This window comes from Tachypleus tridentatus, unplaced genomic scaffold, assembly GCF_004210375.1.
Source record: "Tachypleus tridentatus isolate NWPU-2018 unplaced genomic scaffold, ASM421037v1 Hic_cluster_1, whole genome shotgun sequence".
Taxonomy (NCBI): domain Eukaryota; kingdom Metazoa; phylum Arthropoda; class Merostomata; order Xiphosura; family Limulidae; genus Tachypleus; species Tachypleus tridentatus.
The window spans coordinates 15,842,735-15,861,945 of NW_027467777.1; the positions used below are offsets into that span (position 1 = coordinate 15,842,735).

General features: G+C 34.7%; 1 protein-coding gene across 1 annotated transcript; it reads left to right on the forward strand.

Annotated features, from left to right (window-relative positions):
* Positions 1-224: 224 nt before the first annotated feature.
* On the forward strand, positions 225-16,344 carry LOC143241922 (uncharacterized). The gene is made up of 2 exons (XM_076485227.1): positions 225-243; positions 15,655-16,344. The coding sequence occupies exon 2, from the start codon at positions 15,686-15,688 to the stop codon at positions 16,208-16,210; it is 525 nt and encodes a 174-aa protein (XP_076341342.1). The 5' UTR covers positions 225-243; positions 15,655-15,685; the 3' UTR covers positions 16,211-16,344.
* Positions 16,345-19,211: the final 2,867 nt, after the last annotated feature.

The following is a 19,211-nucleotide window of genomic DNA, read 5'->3' on the forward strand; positions in this document are numbered from 1 at the left end:
TCACAACAAACAAGAATACAATCAACACTGGTGTTTATTAACACTATTGTGTTGTATAGGCATGATTTCACCCAGTTCAAAGAAGCTGAGTGATGTATCCACAATAACATAAAGTTGCTGACCAAGAGGCGATATGTGGTTCCCTACCGGTAGTGGACGGTACTACAAGTTGTGTTTGTGGTAAACCATTTGGCCATGTACAGAATAATTTAACGACTCAATACCCTGCACTTTAAGCATTTGGTAAGTATCTTGAGTAATATGACCAAGCAGTGTTGTGTGCGTAGCTTAATGATTTATGTGTCCAAGCTAATGTTTGTAACTCGTAGTAAAAAATGAACTTTATAGCTTAGGACCAGGTTGTGCTGTAATAGTGGTAACAAGAGTGGGCGGTGGGTGCTGTTTACTAGTTGTCTATCAGAAATTAAGACAGTATTGCGCTGACAGCTTTTTGTGATGTTAGTCCCTCGTGGAACAGCAAGAAGTGTCAGGACGTCCAACTAAAATCTGGGTCTCGATTCGTTGTGGTAAACACAACAGTTTGTCCAATTTGGCTTTGTTCTGAAAAGAAATCCAGTAAAATTAACAAGTTTTAATTTCCTAAATTATAAAGGGACGATTAATATAATTTATTTAAAATGAATTTTGTTAATATTCAGGTTATGATTTATATGTATGGTTTAATTTAAATCCCCAAAATATGACGTTTTCAAATAGTTTGATTTTATCCGATAGATGACTCTACAATCGATTACATCTCGCCCCTTTCCCGGAACGCACTCATCAGTTTTGCAACTATTCGTTTGATCGATGTGTTTAGTGATTTTGTTTGTTTTTTACATTCAGAAAATTTGGTACCTCCGTGTAATTTAATATTGTACATTCTCGTAAATATTTGGTTTCAAGAAACATGCAATGATTGCTACGTCTATCACATTTGCACCATGCTGTATAGAGTAACGAGTAGTGGAATATGTCGAAATGTACTAATTGTACTTGGTGAACATTAGAACTGATATAAGAATATTATGCTAAGAAACCGGATAACTAGTGATCAGTAAATAACTGTAATATTGTGTTAAGAAACCGGATAACTAGTGATCAATCAATAACTGTAATATTGTGTTAAGAAACCGGGAAACAAGTGATCAGTCAATAACTGTAATATTATGTTAAGAAACCGGATAACTAGTGATCAGTCAATAACTGTAATATTGTATTGAAAACCGGGAAACAAGTGATCAGTCAATAACTGTAATATTGTGTTAAGAAACCGGGAAACAAGTGATCAGTCAATAACTGTAATATTGTGTTAAGAAACCGGGAAACAAGTGATCAGTCAATAACTGTAATATTGTGTTAAGAAACCGGGAAACAAGTGATCAATCAGTAACTGTAATATTGTGTTAAGAAACCGGATAACTAGTGATCATTCAATAACTGTAATATTGTGTTAAGAAACCAGGAAACAAGTGATCAGTCAATAACTGTAATATTGTGTTAAGAAACCGGATAACTAGTGATCAGTAAATAACTGTAATATTGTGTTAAGAAACCGGATAACTAGTGATCAGTCAATAACTGTAATATTGTGTTAAGAAACCGGATAACTAGTGATCAGTAAATAACTGTAATATTGTGTTAAGAAACCGGATAACTAGTGATCATTCAAAAACTGTAATATTGTGTTAAGAAACCGGATAACTAGTGATCAATCAGTAACTGTAATATTGTGTTAAGAAACCGGATAACTAGTGATCAGTCAATAACTGTAATATTGTGTTAAGAAACCGGAAACAAGTGATCAGTCAATAACTGTAATATTGTGTTAAGAAACCGGGAAACAAGTGATCAGTCAATAACTGTAATATTGTGTTAAGAAACCGGATAACTAGTGATCAATCAATAACTGTAATATTGTGTTAAGAAACCGGATAACTAGTGATCAATCAATAACTGTAATATTGTGTTAAGAAACCGGATAACTAGTGATCAGTAAATAACTGTAATATTGTGTTAAGAAACCGGATAACTAGTGATCAGTCAATAACTGTAATATTGTGTTAAGAAACCGGGAAACAAGTGATCAGTCAATAACTGTAATATTGTGTTAAGAAACCGGATAACTAGTGATCAATCAGTAACTGTAATATTGTGTTAAGAAACCGGATAACTAGTGATCAATCAATAACTGTAATATTGCGTTAAGAAACCGGGAAACAAGTGATCAGTCAATAACTGTAATATTGTGTTAAGAAACCGGATAACTAGTGATCAATCAATAACTGTAATATTGTGTTAAGAAACCGGATAACTAGTGATCAGTCAATAACTGTAATATTGTGTTAAGAAACCGGATAACTAGTGATCAATCAGTAACTGTAATATTGTGTTAAGAAATTGGATAACTAGTGATCATTCAATAACTGTAATATTGCGTTAAGAAACCGGGAAACAAGTGATCAATCAGTAACTGTAATATTGTGTTAAGAAACCGGATAACTAGTGATCATTCAATAACTGTAATATTGTGTTAAGAAACCGGGAAACAAGTGATCAATCAGTAACTGTAATATTGTGTAAAGAAATAAGGACCTCAAAGACAGGAACGTAAAGGTAACACTTTCTTTGCCAACATCAACTGTCTGATATCTTTGAGCTATAGTATCATTTTCTTTATTAATAGCTGTTGATATTCTCACGTTAGGTAACAATTTCTCTACTAGTTGATATTAAGAGGTATATGCATTATTCTAGACAAACACAGACTTTAAGACAACCGTACATTTATTTAGAAAACATTAAAGTAGACACTACCTTCCTATTAGCATCCTGTTTCAGCTGATAAGCTTGTATTTTCAAGGTCGAACGTTTCCTTGGTAACTTGTTAGAGTCGTTTATTACCAGTTCTTAGTTTTGTTTCTGTTATTATAATCCTATTTCTAAACGTAACTCTTCTCACAGATCTTACCAAAACAAAACTATACACGTCTTCTACAATCCCCTGAATTATTAAGTAATATTATACATAGATAGGTTAATATTTTGTATCATAAAGATGTCAATATTAAAGAGAGAAGCATCGTGATTGGGGCGCCACCTAGTGGCATGGTTAACGTGCACAAGACCGACCTGACTGGACCCAAGAGTTGTGTTTTTTATCCTCTTTCTCTGTATCGGAATTCTTAGCCATACATGTGTGACGAAGCTTTAAGAGTACTTTGGTGGCTATGTTGAACCTGCAATAGGTCAGAACAGAAACAAAATTTACATCACACACAACTTATTTTTAAGTTCACAATTTGTAATAGTGTATTGATTGTTCTAATTTTGGGAGTTAAATCGCTAAGTCTTGTGAATCGTTATTCATGTGACTGAAACCATGGTGAAAGCAAAGTTACAGTGGCAAGGTTAAAATGGATCATTATTGTTATCTTTTCATATTGTGTGTGTGAAACCTGAAGTACCACTGAATTGTGAAACCTAACAGTATATATGTATGGTCACAGTTATCCAATACCTTTCACGTTTTAAACTGCAACCTGAAGTAACATTAAGTTTTCTAAGTTCATTTTAGTTCAAGTTATTTATTACAATTTATAAAACGTTTCTAGTTAAAAGGAACAGTTAAGAACTAAACATTTCTTCTTTTGAAATACATCTGTATAAACTATGATCAAATTTCGAATCATTATAATTATGCAAAACTGAAACACATTAAGAAAATTTTTCTTTTACAACAAAGTTTTTGCTTCTTGAACACTGGTATTCCTTATAGATGTTTGGCTACTGATCACGAAAATCCATCCACATTTGCCCGTCACGTACCATTTTATTGAAATCTTCAGTTTCACCAGGACATTGCTACAATGGAAAAACGATATCAGGACAACTGGAATCCGTCAATGCTTGCTGACTACTGTTGAACACTGCAACACATTGAATACAAGCTAAAATCAGGACCAAAACACTTTTAATTACATTGAACTTAATAGCGTATTAGAAACAAACGCAATTAAATACGTTATTGCCGGTAAACAGTTAACTGTCTATTTCTCAGAGTTCCTATGTGATGAAGCACACCCAAAACTATATTTGTACATACCCACCAGGTACCTGTCACAATCAACAAAAACTTTTCAAAAAAAATTGTTGTGCAATGTAATCGGTATCTACTGCGGGCGCGACATTAATAGCCCCTTGTACTAAAAAATATAATGAGGAAGAAAGCATTTGTTGCTTATTGACTTGTAAAGTATTAAAGATGATATACTGTTTTACAATGACAGTTTATATGTAGATTCTAACAACAGAACAATACCAATGTCAGATTGTTTTATAATAAATCTGTAGATGTAGATTCTAACAACAGAACAGTACCAATGTCAGATTGTTTTATAATAAATCTATAGATGTAGATTCTAACAACAGAACAGTACCAATGTCAGATTGTTTGATAATAAATCTGTAGATGTAGATTCTAACAACAGAACAGTACCAATGTCAGATTGTTTGATAATAAATGTGTAGATGTAGATTCTAACAACAGAACAGTACCAATGTCACATTGTTTTATAATAAATCTGTAGATGTATATTCTAACAACAGAACAGTACCAATGTCAGATTGTTTGATAATAAATCTGTAGATGTAGATTCTAACAACAGAACAGTACCAATGTCAGATTGTTTGATAATAAATGTGTAGATGTAGATTCTAACAACAGAACAGTACCAATGTCAGATTGTTTGATAATAAATGTGTAGATGTAGATTCTAACAACAGAACAGTACCAATGTCAGATTGTTTGATAATAAATCTGTAGATGTAGATTCTAACAACAGAACAGTACCAATGTCAGATTGTTTGATAATAACTGTTAAGATGTAGATTCTAACAACAGAACAGTACCAATGTCAGATTGTTTGATAATAAATCTGTAGATGTAGATTCTAACAACAGAACAGTACCAATGTCAGATTGTTTGATAATAACTGTTAAGATGTAGATTCTAACAACAGAACAGTACCAATGTCAGATTGTTTGATAATAAATGTGTAGATGTAGATTCTAACAACAGAACAGTACCAATGTCAGATTGTTTGATAATAAATCTGTAGATGTAGATTCTAACAACAGAACACAACCAATGTCAGATTGTTTGATAATAACTGTTAAGATGCAGATTCTAACAACAGAACAGTACCAATGTCAGATTGTTTGATAATAAATCTGTAGATGTAGATTCTAACAACAGAACAGTACCAATGTCAGATTGTTTTATAATAACTGTTAACATGTATATTCTAACAACAGAACAGTACCAATGTCAGATTGTTTGAAAAACTGTTTGGATTCAGAATTTTTCTCCTGATGACACAGGTATGATAGATCTCGATGATACAGGATTATAATACAGCTATGATAACTGTTTATGACACAGGTAAAGCAGTTGTTTATAACACAGTTAACCTTCAGTGACACGGGTACAATCACTTGTTAAACAATACAAGGACTATTATTTCCACAGCTATTATAGTTTTTGGTACAACAAATAATTATCGAAGATGGAAAATATGTTTAACGTTCTAGTCAGAACATTTTGGTCAGGGCTCTGTTTTTATCGTCACAAGTCTGATTATATTTTTAGTACAGTGGACAGTATGCATGGCTTGGTGGAATGTGTAATAACAGATCTCAAGAAACTGTTTAACATCACCCGAACCACTTTATTATAGCTAAAATTATAGATTTACAAATCATGACCTTAATCTGAACATTGTGGTCAACATGGTCATCGTTTCAAACTTCACACTAAAATTAACATGGTCAACGTTTTAATTAACCGATCTTAACTGGACCCTATAACTAACATTTCTGGCAATTAACTTTCAGATGGAAAGCAATAATTGAACCAAATGGTTTTTTTGTGTGTATCACTGTTTCTATGTTTTAACATGCTTGTTCTTGTGTGTTTGAACCTGAAAGTTTTATATGTTTGTATAGTTTCTTAAACTTATTGTGTAGCATTTTAAAGATCGTACCCTTTTGTGACAACGGCAGATTTTTAACCTATGGGCATCATTGTCAATGACGTCATGTCGTTCAGCCACTTCTCAGCTTTCTGCGAGACTTCCTGAACTGAAGGGGCGGAGGCGTACCAAGCAGCTTGACTAGTGTTAGTGTCTACATTCCACAAGTTGTATAGGTTATCAGGTGGCAGCACCTTGAAGTGTTATCTAGAAAACAGTGAAATATTATTTGTTAGTTTGGAGCAGCAGATAAAACAAGGGTGACAACAGAATATTCCGAAACTTCTAAAGTGACTGTAAGAGGTGAGAACACTCGTATGTAACAGTTACTTTCCTTTAATATGTAAATACAATACTGGGTCACAGATTTTTCTACTCTCGTCAGAGAAGACAGTGTAGTTAACAATTCCAATTTTTACGACGCGACAAAATATTTCAAATTGACGGATTAAACCACATAAAGATTGTGATACGTTTTTGTCTATTTAATAACCGACTAAGATGAGAGTATACAAGCCAGCAGACATGCGCAGTCGAGTATAATAGATCGAAGTTTCTCGTCCATATTTCTTCCAATTACAGATTTTTTTTTATTTAAACCTGAAGTTTTTCAATTATATTAGACACTACGTCACAATTTTTTTCAAGGAAACAAATTTGCTGTTTTTATTATGAAGTTTGAAAGTATCCTCTGATATACGTGAGAAATGACAGTGTCGTAAAAAGTGTTTCTTTGTTTAGAATTAAACACAAACCTACATAATGGGCTATCCGTGCTCTGGCAACCACAGGTATCGAAACCCGGTTTTTAGTGATGTGTGTCTGCAGACATACCACTGTGCCACTAGGAGGCTGTAAAAAGTGTGTTAATGTAGCTTCATTTCGTACCAAGAAAGTTCAATTATAAATTCATTGTTTAAAGTGTCAAAAGACTGGCGATGTTTCCTTTATCAGCAATTGACTTGATAAAATGTAACATTGACTTGGATAAAATGTAACATTGACTTGATAAAATGTAACATTGACTTGGATAAAATGTAACATTAACTTGATAAAATGTAACATTAACTTGATAAACTGTAACATTAACTTGATAAACTGTAACATTCACTTGGATAAAATGTAACATTGACTTGGTAGATCAGGTATAAAGAAGTAAGAAAGAAGATAAAACAAATATTTATAATAGTTGTGGTTTATAGACTTTTATTTTGACCTCTATCCATCTCATGTGGTTATGTTTTTCACACTAAACACACGTTGGTAGTGGATTTTTGACTAACCGTCAGAGATTATAATACAAGAGTTTTGCTTTTTTTAAAGAAAAGAGGTTCAATTGAGTTAAGGTGAATATTTCTCTCATTGAACAATTTGTGTTATAAACAAGATAACAAGTTATTTAATGTACAAATTAAAACTTTCCAAGTTATAATCGGTTCTGTATATCGTAGAGCGCGTGAGATAGTTTTATGTACGGAGGAGAGATCAAGCCTTGGATTTTACAGTTATAAACTCTGAACTTTATCGCTGTGTTATCAGTGGATAGTTTTCGAAATTAACGTACATACATAGCTGTAATTATAACAGTGTATACTATTACAATAGTGATATTAATGTACGCTAACAGATTGATGTCAGCAGGTTTAACATTACAGTTTGTGGTAAAGCAGTAAATCTTTAGAGCCCACAAACTCACCTGAAACAGTCTCCTACTGAAAAGTGGTCTTCCATATTTCAACTATAATTGTTTACCTTACTCAAGCGTAATAATAAATAATCAGTCTGAGTGGTGGTCCTAAACTCTTCCCAGTACACACACATACGACTTTTACCTCACTCTAGCCGAGTCTAGCGTAATAGTAGAGAAACAGACTGTGTTGAGTTTTGCGGCTTCTAGATGGCAGCACTTTATTATACTGTGGCTGAGTCATATCCTGTGTTGTTTAGCATGGTAAACGTTCATTAGCTGAAGTCATTCTCTCAAACGATACTAGTATATGTAACAATGTCTATGTAGTGTTGATAAATGCATGTATGAATGAATATATGTATTAGTAGTTCGACTCTGTGGATACTTCAACACCCTAGAATTTATTGATAAGAGAACCCTGGAGCTGTGCAAATAATAAATACAATAGACCCACACGACCAAAGATGGGGCTCACGATATTACCCACGTCACATGAGGGTACTCACGATATTACCCACATCACATGAGGGGAATCATGATGTTACACATGTTACATGAAGTAGGATATAACAAGAATGAATCAGGTAAATTGAGAACACAACTGCCAAGCAACGTACACATGATAATAACTCCTAAGTCTCAGTCAAGAGTCAATAGATACAGTTTAACTTTGTACAACAAAGTTAGTCAAACCTAGTGTTATGTTAGAACCTACCCAATTATCCCACTACTTCAAGGGAAGTCAGCATACCTGAAAACGCCACATGTGTATGCATGTTAATAACTATGTACATGCGTAACAATAATGACACGCGCACGGTCGGCTATGTCGAGTGTAGAAGGTGTGTGCTCGACTAAAAGTGGGTGATGATTTTATGTAAACAGAAAGGAGGATGGTAAGACGACATTAGGTGTACATCTGTTTGTATTGAAGTGTTAGCTGTTTGCCCCATTTATTAGTGGAATTTTAAGTCGCTTTAATATTATCAAATGGCCTCAGAAGAACTTCATAAGTAAAAAATCGTCGCATTCACCATATAGTTTGTTGTTGTTTGTTTCAAAATGGTCTCCCGCAACCCTACTATCTCAGTAGTCCTTTCTCGCAAACCTGCTGTTCAAGTATTGTGTTTTACTGTTTGTTTTAAAACAAAACTACACGATGGGAAATTAAGCCAAGGATTTTAGTATTTAAGTCTATAAACTTACCGTTGACCCACCAGGGGTGGCACTTCTCAACACAACCATGTTAAACTACTGACTCAAAGCGGATTACATACATTTTAAAATCTCAAAACTATGTTTTACAGAAAAACGGTTGTTAGACAGCTGAAGTAGATTCACCATCCAAACATTTGTACAGCTGACAATTTTTGATAGAGTTGACTGGTAATACCCTAAAGCTTTACCATGCTATAGCTTTTGGAACACAGTTGTTTTTTTTTGGTGAGTGCTTTTACACCATAGACATTGAGCAAGAAACCATTTTTGTAGCGTCAGGAAAGCGCATGAAACCCATTTAGAAGCTGTAAATATTGATTTTTTAAAAGATGGTTGATGAACTTCAAGTGTAAAGTTCATTCACCTTTTGATTGCAGTTCTCCTGAGACTCGGAGCAATAAAACATTGCAGTTCTCTGGAGTGCTCCAATATAACCTGTCTTTTCATGGTGGGCAGATAGGAAAAAAAGAGGTGATTATTGTGTTAGTGCCCATTAAATAGCTTTGAAATCTCGCCAATCTTTTGGAAGTAAGCTTGAAGAAAAAGAGAGTATTCATCACATTATATAATACTCCACTACCTTTAGTTGTCTCCTGGTTCAGTCTTCGTATCTTGCTGTGACATAATCAACATTATTTGCTCCTTGTTTGATAACGCTGGCAACTCTCGAAACGTTATAGCAAGAGTTCCATCACACTGTGTTGTAGATGTAATGTGTTGGAATGTTCACCGGCCTTTCACTTTACATAGATGTAATGTGTTGGAATGTTCACCGGCCTTTCACTTTACATAGATGTAATGTGTTGGAATGTTCACCGGCCTTTCACTTTACATAGATGTAATGTGTTGGAATGTTCACCGGCCTTTCACTTTACATAGTTGTAATGTGTTGGAATGTTCACCGGCCTTTCACTTTACATAGATGTAATGTGTTGGAATGTTCACCGGCCTTTCACTTTACATAGATGTAATGTGTTGGAATGTTCACCGGCCTTTCACTTTACATAGATGTAATGTGTTGGAATGTTCACCGGCCTTTCACTTTACATAGATGTAACATGTTAGAATGTTCACTGGCTTTAACTTCAGATAGATGTAACATGTTAGATGTTCACTGGCCTTTAATCTTAGATAGGGACTGTAACATGTTAGAATGTTCAGAGATTGAAACACGTGTGACTATCTATTTAAGATATCCTAGTATTGGAGTCTTACACAAAACATTATATATGCTTTTATAAGATGAAATATAGAGAACTTTAATTGCTCTATAACTGATTTGTTTCAAAATCTATACTTTTCTAATATTTCATCTATTAGGATTTTTGAATATCGTAAACAAACTTAAGCTAATCCGTAAGCTGCACGTGCTGCTTTCAAGTGTCGCAAGACCTATTGTCCAATCAAAGGCCAAATATTATAAATTTTAATAAATAAATACCTTCTATACGAAGTATATCTTAGGACGCAGTTGCTCTCTAGTTACCCACCACTAATATAGGACTTTTAGAATACAAACTTCTGTTGTTGTTGGGTTTTTTCTCCATGTCTTCTATTGGTCAAATAATCACAACTCACGAGGTAGTTAATTCGTTACTTTTGTAGTTACCGCTTTAATGAGCGAAAACATTTTTCATGTCAAACACAGAAATGAAAAGACCGATAAAACTTAGAATTCAGGTGAAAACTACTGTTTTCTTTGCATGTGTTTGGGTCACACACTGGTACTGCGGCAAGTCTATGGATTTATAACGCTAAGATCAGTGGTTCGGGAAACTCAGCAGATATTCCGATTTGGCTTTTCTAAAAGAAAACACGGGCGTACGTTTAGATCTGTATTTGTGTCTTTAGGCTATAATTACAGATAAGTGCTTTTTTTTTTCATTTGCTAAATGAGACTTTAACATAAAACTTCTAACGAATACCGTATATTTATAACATGATTCAGAGAAACTCAATTGCTTTGGTAACTATTCACTTTTGTGCTGGAACTTAATAATTAATTCTTGAAGTTCTATGTTCCCTATTGTTCAAGCATAAAAAATAAGTCTTAAACTATGGGGCGTTCATTAGGCTTCTGGTGATATCAATTTTAACATTGCAAATTAGAAGATAGGATTGCCATCTTGTGAGCATTTCCTGTTGTTAGTGACCTTTTAGTAAAATATTAATCATGATATTTTTTGTTTGCTCCTTTCGCCGCTTAAAACAGCGCGTGACCATTTTCTTGTACGTTTTGCCTCGATAATTTTTGAGGACTTTAAAGTTAGATAGAATTTTTTAACATAACTTAATACAATTTATATCTTATGGATAAAGTAAATATAAAAAAGAAAGTATTAATTTGTTTTTGGGTAAGATGGTGTCATTCTCTAAATTTAGGTACCGACTGCAGCGAAACCTTGTGTTTCATAATAAAGCAATTTCGAAATCAATGATTAAGCCTTACCTCATTTCCAAATTTAAACTCGTGAAGCAAAAACAGTTTTACCCGATTTCAAGCTCTAAACTGAATTACAACATTTTGGCGTCTTTACACTTAAAATTGGGTAAATAATTTTGTAGAAATTCAACTTTGTATAATAGTCTTTCTAATTCGGTAAACATTTCATCATATATTTTCGGTTCTGCCTAATATGCCCAACAACCCTTAGGTTCTGCCTAATATGCCTAACAACCCTTAGGTTCTGCCAAACAACCCTTAGGATTTGCCTAACAACCCTTAGGTTCTACCTAACAACCTTTAGGTTCTGCCTAACAACCATTTTACTTTCGTGTAAATTTCATATTTTTGTTTAATGTTTCTATAATTAATATTGGCGACTTTGGTAATTTGTAAAGCAAGTTATGCAGTATTTGACTTCTATACTACAGAGATTTAACCTCTGTAGTATTCTATTATTTAAGTTATAATATTATATTTTAGTTTTATTCTAGCTTATAACTTATATTTTAGTATGTGTGTTTTTATGACAACAAAGCCACATCAGACCATCTGCCGAGTCCACCAAAACAAACCAAACCATCTGCTGAGACCACCAAGGGGAATCGAAGTATATTTCAGTGAGCTCTTTAATGCAAGTTGGCTTGGAATACATTTAAAGAGTAAATATAAATCGGATATTAGCTTAGTAAACCACAATGATGCGAAGTCCGAAATCTTTAATGTTTGATATGTGAAAGTTTATTTCTTATCATTTTTCTATGTGTTTATTACAGTGCTTCATTGTGCTTGTTTGTGTATTTTGAATTTCGCTCAAAGCTACTCGAGGACTATCTGCGCTAGCAGTGTAAGACTAGAGGGAAGGCAGCTAGTCATCACCACCCACCTCCAACTCTTCGGCTACTTTTTACCAACAAATAGTGGGGATTGATCGTCATATTATAATGCTCCCATGGCTGAAAGGGCGACCATGTTTGGTGCGACGAGGATTCGAACCCGCGATCCTCAGATTACGAGTCTTAACCCACCTGATTAAAATCAACATTTATTTGCCCCTCAGTGTCACAGCATTGCGTTTACAGAATGACGATGCTAACCTCAGTGTCACAGCGGTACGTTTACAGAATGACGATGCTAACCTCAGTGCCACAGCGGTACGTTTACAGAATGACGATGCTAACCTCGGTGTCACAGCGGTACAGAATGACGATGCTAACCTCGGTGTCACAGCGGTACTTTTACAGAATAACGATGCTAACCTCAGTGTCACAGCGGTACGTTTACAGAATGACGATGCTAACCTCAGTGTCACAGCGGTACGTTTACAGAATGACGATGCTAACCTCAGTGCCACAGCGGTACGTTTACAGAATGACGATGCTAACCTCAGTGCCACAGCGGTACGTTTACAGAATGACGATGCTAACCTCAGTGCCACAGCGGTACGTTTACAGAATGACGATGCTAACCTCAGTGCCACAGCGGTACGTTTACAGAATCACGATGCTAACCTCGGTGTCACAGCGGTACGTTTACAGAATGACGATGCTAACCTCGGTGTCACAGCGGTACAGAATGACGATGCTAACCTCAGTGTCACAGCGGTACGTTTACAGAATAACGATGTTAAAATCAGGGGTGATTCCTCTCCGTGGACACAGAAGATAGTCCAATGTTCCTTTGCTATAATAAAACACACTCTCTCATACTCACACACATATAGTGGCACAGCGGCAAGTCTGTATTCTAATAACGCTAGAAATCGGGTTTTGATACCCGTGGTGAGTACAGACCGTCCTTGGTGTAGTTTTGTGTTTAAAAGCAAAGAAACGAATCTTTGTCTTTTATCGTTATACATCATCAATCTTGTACCAGTCGTTTAGTGATAACTGTGACTTTATATTTGTTTTCACCAAAACTAGTCTTGTTGTATCATTCACTTTCAATAATATTCGATAGTGATTTCAGTTACAATTTATTTTTGTATTTAAGTTCACTATTAGTGTTTTATCATTTGTTTTTTTTCAAGATTGAACTAGTTTGTGTGACTTTCGTGACAGGTTCAATCGACATTGAATAGAAACTAATCGTATTCAGTGACTTATTAAATATTAATCACACGGTTTGATTGTTTAAGCACGTATTTTGTACAGGCTAAAATACGTTTCCACTAGGAAAGCAATAGAACACATAAAAGAAAAAAGTGAACAGTCACACTTTAATGCCTTTTAGTCCTAGATTCTGGTTGAAACTAGATTTGTTCCCTGGGCGTTACACGAGAATAGCCTTCGCCAAAACTGTGGCAAATGGGTAGTGTTAATAATTTATGAGACACAATGATAATTCATTTTAGATACAGTATATTTCAACTGATCTGCATTATTCGATTGAACTGCTGAACAATGTAAACAAAATTGTATACTAAAGTATTGGTAAAATGGAAGTGTTGAAATTATTAAGGAAAACATTAGGCCCAGGACTGCGTGATAGAAATAATTATATTTTTGTCGGGTTTTTTTTTCTGCGTGGACTTTTCATTGTATAGCATAAGTTTTCATATGGTTAGTAATTCCACATGTTTTCTCGTTGAGTCAGTTATATTTTTATGTCGAAATGAAATTTCCAAGTAAATTAGAGAAAAACAAAAAACATTGAGGTTAGTCCTTGAAATTACGTTAGGCCTAACAAATATCTTTCAGAAAACAGGGAACTATCGTGGTAAAAGTCTTATCTGGTCGAAGATAACATTGTTGTACAGTGAAAATAGAAGTGAATCATGTGTCAGTTCTAATCGTGAGTTACGTGACCAGTTCAAGCCGATAGTTTAATAGCCTTATCATTTGAAAGACACGATAGGTCTACGTGTCATCGATTGGTAATGTTTAAAACGGATTAGTCCGTTGTATGCACAGAGTCGAGGAAATTCGGTAACACTGCTTTATTTACTTATCTTGATCGTTGTGATAAATTGTTCTCTGGTATAAATATTTTTTATCATTAATGTAGTGTAGTTTCTTGAATATCAGTGTATTTATTGAATTGTATTGATTGTTAGTGTTACTAAAAGCTCTTGGAAACCAATGTAAACAGGAATATTTTTGACGATAGCAATGTTAAGTTATATCTCCCAACTCAGCGGTGTTAACTAGTTGATTTCAAGGCATTTAACGCTAAAGGTTAGTTTTAGATATACGTAATGGACGCAGCACAACTGGTCCATTGTGTAACTCTGCTCTGAGCAAAAACAAATAAAGTTTAAATTAATATGAATAACTGTTTTTGAATGGCAGAATTTTTCTTAAAACTCTGGAAGTGTGAACAAGAACAAAGGTGAATTTAGACTCTAAGGGAATTCAATAAGACGGATTTACAACAAAATAAACGAAACAATGGACTACTTGTGATGGGACACTCTAAATCCGTTGAGCTCCAACAGATGGACTATCTTTGATAAGATATGACATTTTAAGCCCGTTGAACTCCAACAGATGGACTACCTTTAATAAGATACACTGCTGGCCAAAATCTTAAGGCCAATGAACATAAAGAAAAAATATGCATTTTGCGTTGTTAGTCTCAACCATTTATTTGAGCAGAGCTTCAAAACATGAAAATAAGAAAAGGGAAAATAAAAATAAAAAAACTTTTAGCATTTAATAGGAAAATGTGAACACTATGAAATTAGAATGTTTAGAATGTCCTATCTTATTAAGGTAGTCCACCTGTTGGGTTCAAAGGTTTAGAATGTCCTATATTATTAAACCCTTTGAACTCCAACAGGTGATATCTTTATATAATAGACATTCTAAACCACTGAACTCAACAGGTGGACTACCTTTAATAAGATAGGACATTCTAAACCCTTTGAACTCCAACAAGTGGACTACCTTTAATAATATAAGACATTCTAAACCCTTTGAACTCCAACAGGTGGACTACCTTTAATAAGATAGGACATTCTAAACCCTTTGAACTCCAACAAGTGGACTACCTTTAATAAGATGTGACATTCTAAACCTGTAAAACTCCAAAATATGGACTATCTTTAATAAAATATGACATTTTAAACCTGTCGAAATCTCAAAGTTGGTTTTCAGTTACAAACTATCATTTTCATCTTAAGGATGAAAGGTTTTGGTGTTGAAAAAAACCAAGTTCTCGTTGAAAAAATGTAAACTTTTATAGTTAACAACAAAAGTTTTGTTCTTATTTCCAAGAACGATGTAATTCATTTCTGTTCACGTGTTTAGGTAATTTCTTTTTAATTTCAGGATATATTGTTCAGACAGAATCGTGGCGGAGATGAGAAGTCCCCGACTGCCAGGGGTGGAGCGGCTGAGGTACAAGATAGAAGAAGGCAAACTTAGCAAGCAGTTGGATGAAAGTCCAGGCTTCATAAGAAATCAGAATTTTAGGAAGAGCTGTCCCATTATGACATCAACGTCGGAAAAGTTTTCAAGAAGGAGAAAGCCTATTTTGCCCATTACTTGTCGAAAGACGTCACGTGTACTTAACAACAGCGACTTGGAATTAACTGTGGAAGGTCTAAATTTACATAACGACGTTTATTCTCCAGTAATAAGCGCTTCATCCACACTGACATCTCTTTCAAGCGGTCGGAAGACTGGTGACGTCACCTCCTCAAGACGAATCTCGCTTCCAGTATATGGTAGTTTACGCATGCGTAGATCACACCAGAAGTTCTTCGAGATCCACGAGGCTTTTCTGACGTCGGTGTACTTTCGGGTACTGTCCAGGAATGTGTTGTTGACGGTCCTTTCCACCAGAGGTCACCAGCTCATCTCAACCAGGAATTTGATTGGATGAATTACCGGTCGTCTACCCACTCGTCACGCATGTCGACATCGTCACAGAGTTCTTGCACCAGCGAAGACGACGTTTGGATTCCAAGAAAGCATTCGGTATAAGATAGAGGTTTAAAACAACAAGCAACGAAAGCACTTAGTTTAAAGTATCGGTGTAAAATGTCTTTCATCAGCTGGCTGATGGATAGGCTTACTTACTTGCTGGTATTTCGTTAACGTACCGTTAAAGAGAGGTTCAACTGGTGTAGTAGAATATTCACAAGGGAACAGTGATGAGAAAAGTGACTATGAAACATGTTGCTGTGGTAATGAAGTGCTGTTCTGTTATTAAATGAATCTTAAGAGCTTTGATTTAACACCTTTTGACAAGGTTGGGTTACGCACGCGATTTTTATCGTTTTTTTTTTGTAACTTGTTTCATTCCGCATTAAAGTTTGAAATTTTGTTTCGTTTCAAAATGTTGGATAGAATTATTGTAGTTGATATTTACTCTGTATTTTAAAGATATCAGAATAAAGGTCTTCGACAGAAAAACGCTGTAGTGTTTTAATTAGATCTGTTTATATATACAGGGTAGCCCGTAAGTTTCTACCCATCCATATATCTCATGTATCCAGGGTATCTGTGTGCTATCCCTCATTCTCGCTGCATAATATTATGCGACGCCATGTTCTGTGAGACATTTTCCCTCAATAGCAGGGGTTATTGTTCCAAATGCCGCGGTAACAGCTGCCTTCAACTCATCATTTGTATTATAACGTTGTTTAGACACAATGTCCTTTATATATCCCCAAAAGAGTTATCATATGTTGTACTTGTCACAATACGCTCTTCAAGTGTAAATGGGCTTACATCGGCCATATTTCTCTGAAAAAAAGAAACAAATTTATAATACATGCGTAATTGAATATAACATAATAACACATGAATGGGTAGGGACTTACAGGCCACCCTGTAGATCTGTTAATGAGTATTCCATAAGAACGGTGAACGTTTTGTTTTCAGTTTCTGAAAATAAAAGTCCTGGGAATTTAATCAAACACTATTGTCACCGTATATATATACGGTAAAAATAACGAATACGAAATACATTGTTTCTAATGTGTTATTACAAATACACACACGTTTTAAGATCGTGAACTTGGCAAGTTTAAAGGTAACAGAGTATTATTCTAAATTAAGTGTATTACCTTACGACAGTGTTTATTGTTCTAAATGAAGTGTATTACGGTAAGACAGTGTATTGTTCTAAATGAAGTGTATTACGGTAAGACGGTGTATTGTTCTAAATGAAGTGTATTATTGTAAGACAGTGTATTGTTCTAAATGAAGTGTATTATTGTAGGACAGTGTATTACGGTAAGACAGTGTATTGTTCTAAATGAAGTGTATTATTGTAGGACAGTGTATTGTTCTAAATGAAGTGTATTACTGTAGGATGGTGTATTGTTCTAACTTTAACACCTATGTAACTAGTGTCCCGATCACTGATGTATTTGTTGTGTCTTGGCTGGCTTGATAAGACCATGATTAAACAAAAGTGTGGTAGTAGATGTGACGAACCAAGTTTGGTTGGAATTACATAATTATACACTCCTCTAAATCTCACAGACCATTAACAGACTAAATATATAATTCAGTGTAAAATATTATAGTAGGCCTCATACTAATGTCTAATGAGAAGTGAATCAGCTATTTTTCGTTGTATTTAGGAGCACGGAACAATGCTAAGTAACACAATATGAAACATTCAAACCTCTAATATCACGATTAGAAGTATTAGTTCTGTTGTGGTTTATTATCTTATCTATTACACTAGGCCCAGCTTGGCCAAGCGTATTTAAGCGTGCGAATCGTAATCTGAGGGTCGCGGGTTCGCATCCCATTGCGCCAAACATGCTCGCCCTTTCAGCCATGGGGGCGTTATAATGTAACGGTCAATCCCACTATTCGTTGGTAAAAGAGTAGCTTAAGAGTTGGCGGTGATGACTAGCTGCCTTCCCTCTTGTCTTACACTGCTAAATTAGGGACGGCTAGCACAGATAGCCCTCGAGTAGCTTTGTGCAAAATTCCAAAAAACAAACAAACTATTACACTAACCCATATGTTTTGGATGAACGAACGTCACACACTACGTGTCCTAAAACTTATGCATGTGTAATTCTCGCTCTGCACACTTTCTGTTGATAATTAACACACAAATATATTACTTACGTGTATACTAGAAAATAATAAGTACATATATGCCTACCAGAAACCTCGAATAATTCTGAGTATGTCTTTGAGAAAGTACAAAGAACGTGCGTCGTTAACTAGAAAGGCTAAATTAACTGTCTTTGATTATAGGTTACGTGTTAATAAGGTAGTATTATAGGTGAATTTACCCTTCATTTAATAACACTAAAAAAAAAAAAAAAGGTTCCTTTAGCTGACCTTGGCCCAGTCTCCTAGCAACTGAAGAGTGAGCCTCAGTTCAAACTAGTTGTATTTCGAGTGTTAATTATTACTAGATTATCTTAACACGGCTACTAAATCATAGTTTATTTAAAAACACGTGTGTTCGATATAAGAGATAAATCTTACAAATAGGCTGAATTATCACTTTATATAATTTTACTTTTCAGACAGACGTTTCTGATTTGTAACGTTTATAAATTAATATATCTTGTTATTAATATGATATTTGTGTTTCTTGTCCTTGTCACGAAACAATTCCTTAAAACGTTGCCACAGAAAAGCATATTTAAAGATAATTTGTTAACATCAAAGCTCGTCCACTTTGTGACGTCAGTCATGATTGTATTGTCTATAAATGATTACTTTTTCAATAGATAACTTGTTTTGTGCTCTGAAATTGTTGTAATCGGGGAAAAGTAAACAAAATTAACGATGGAAGTTACGTTAAGCCTCAATTGCAAACAAGTAAAAAAATCACGTGTCAGATAACTGTCGAGAATACAAAATGTCAAGTTTTCATGTTTTTTTAGACACAATATGAGATA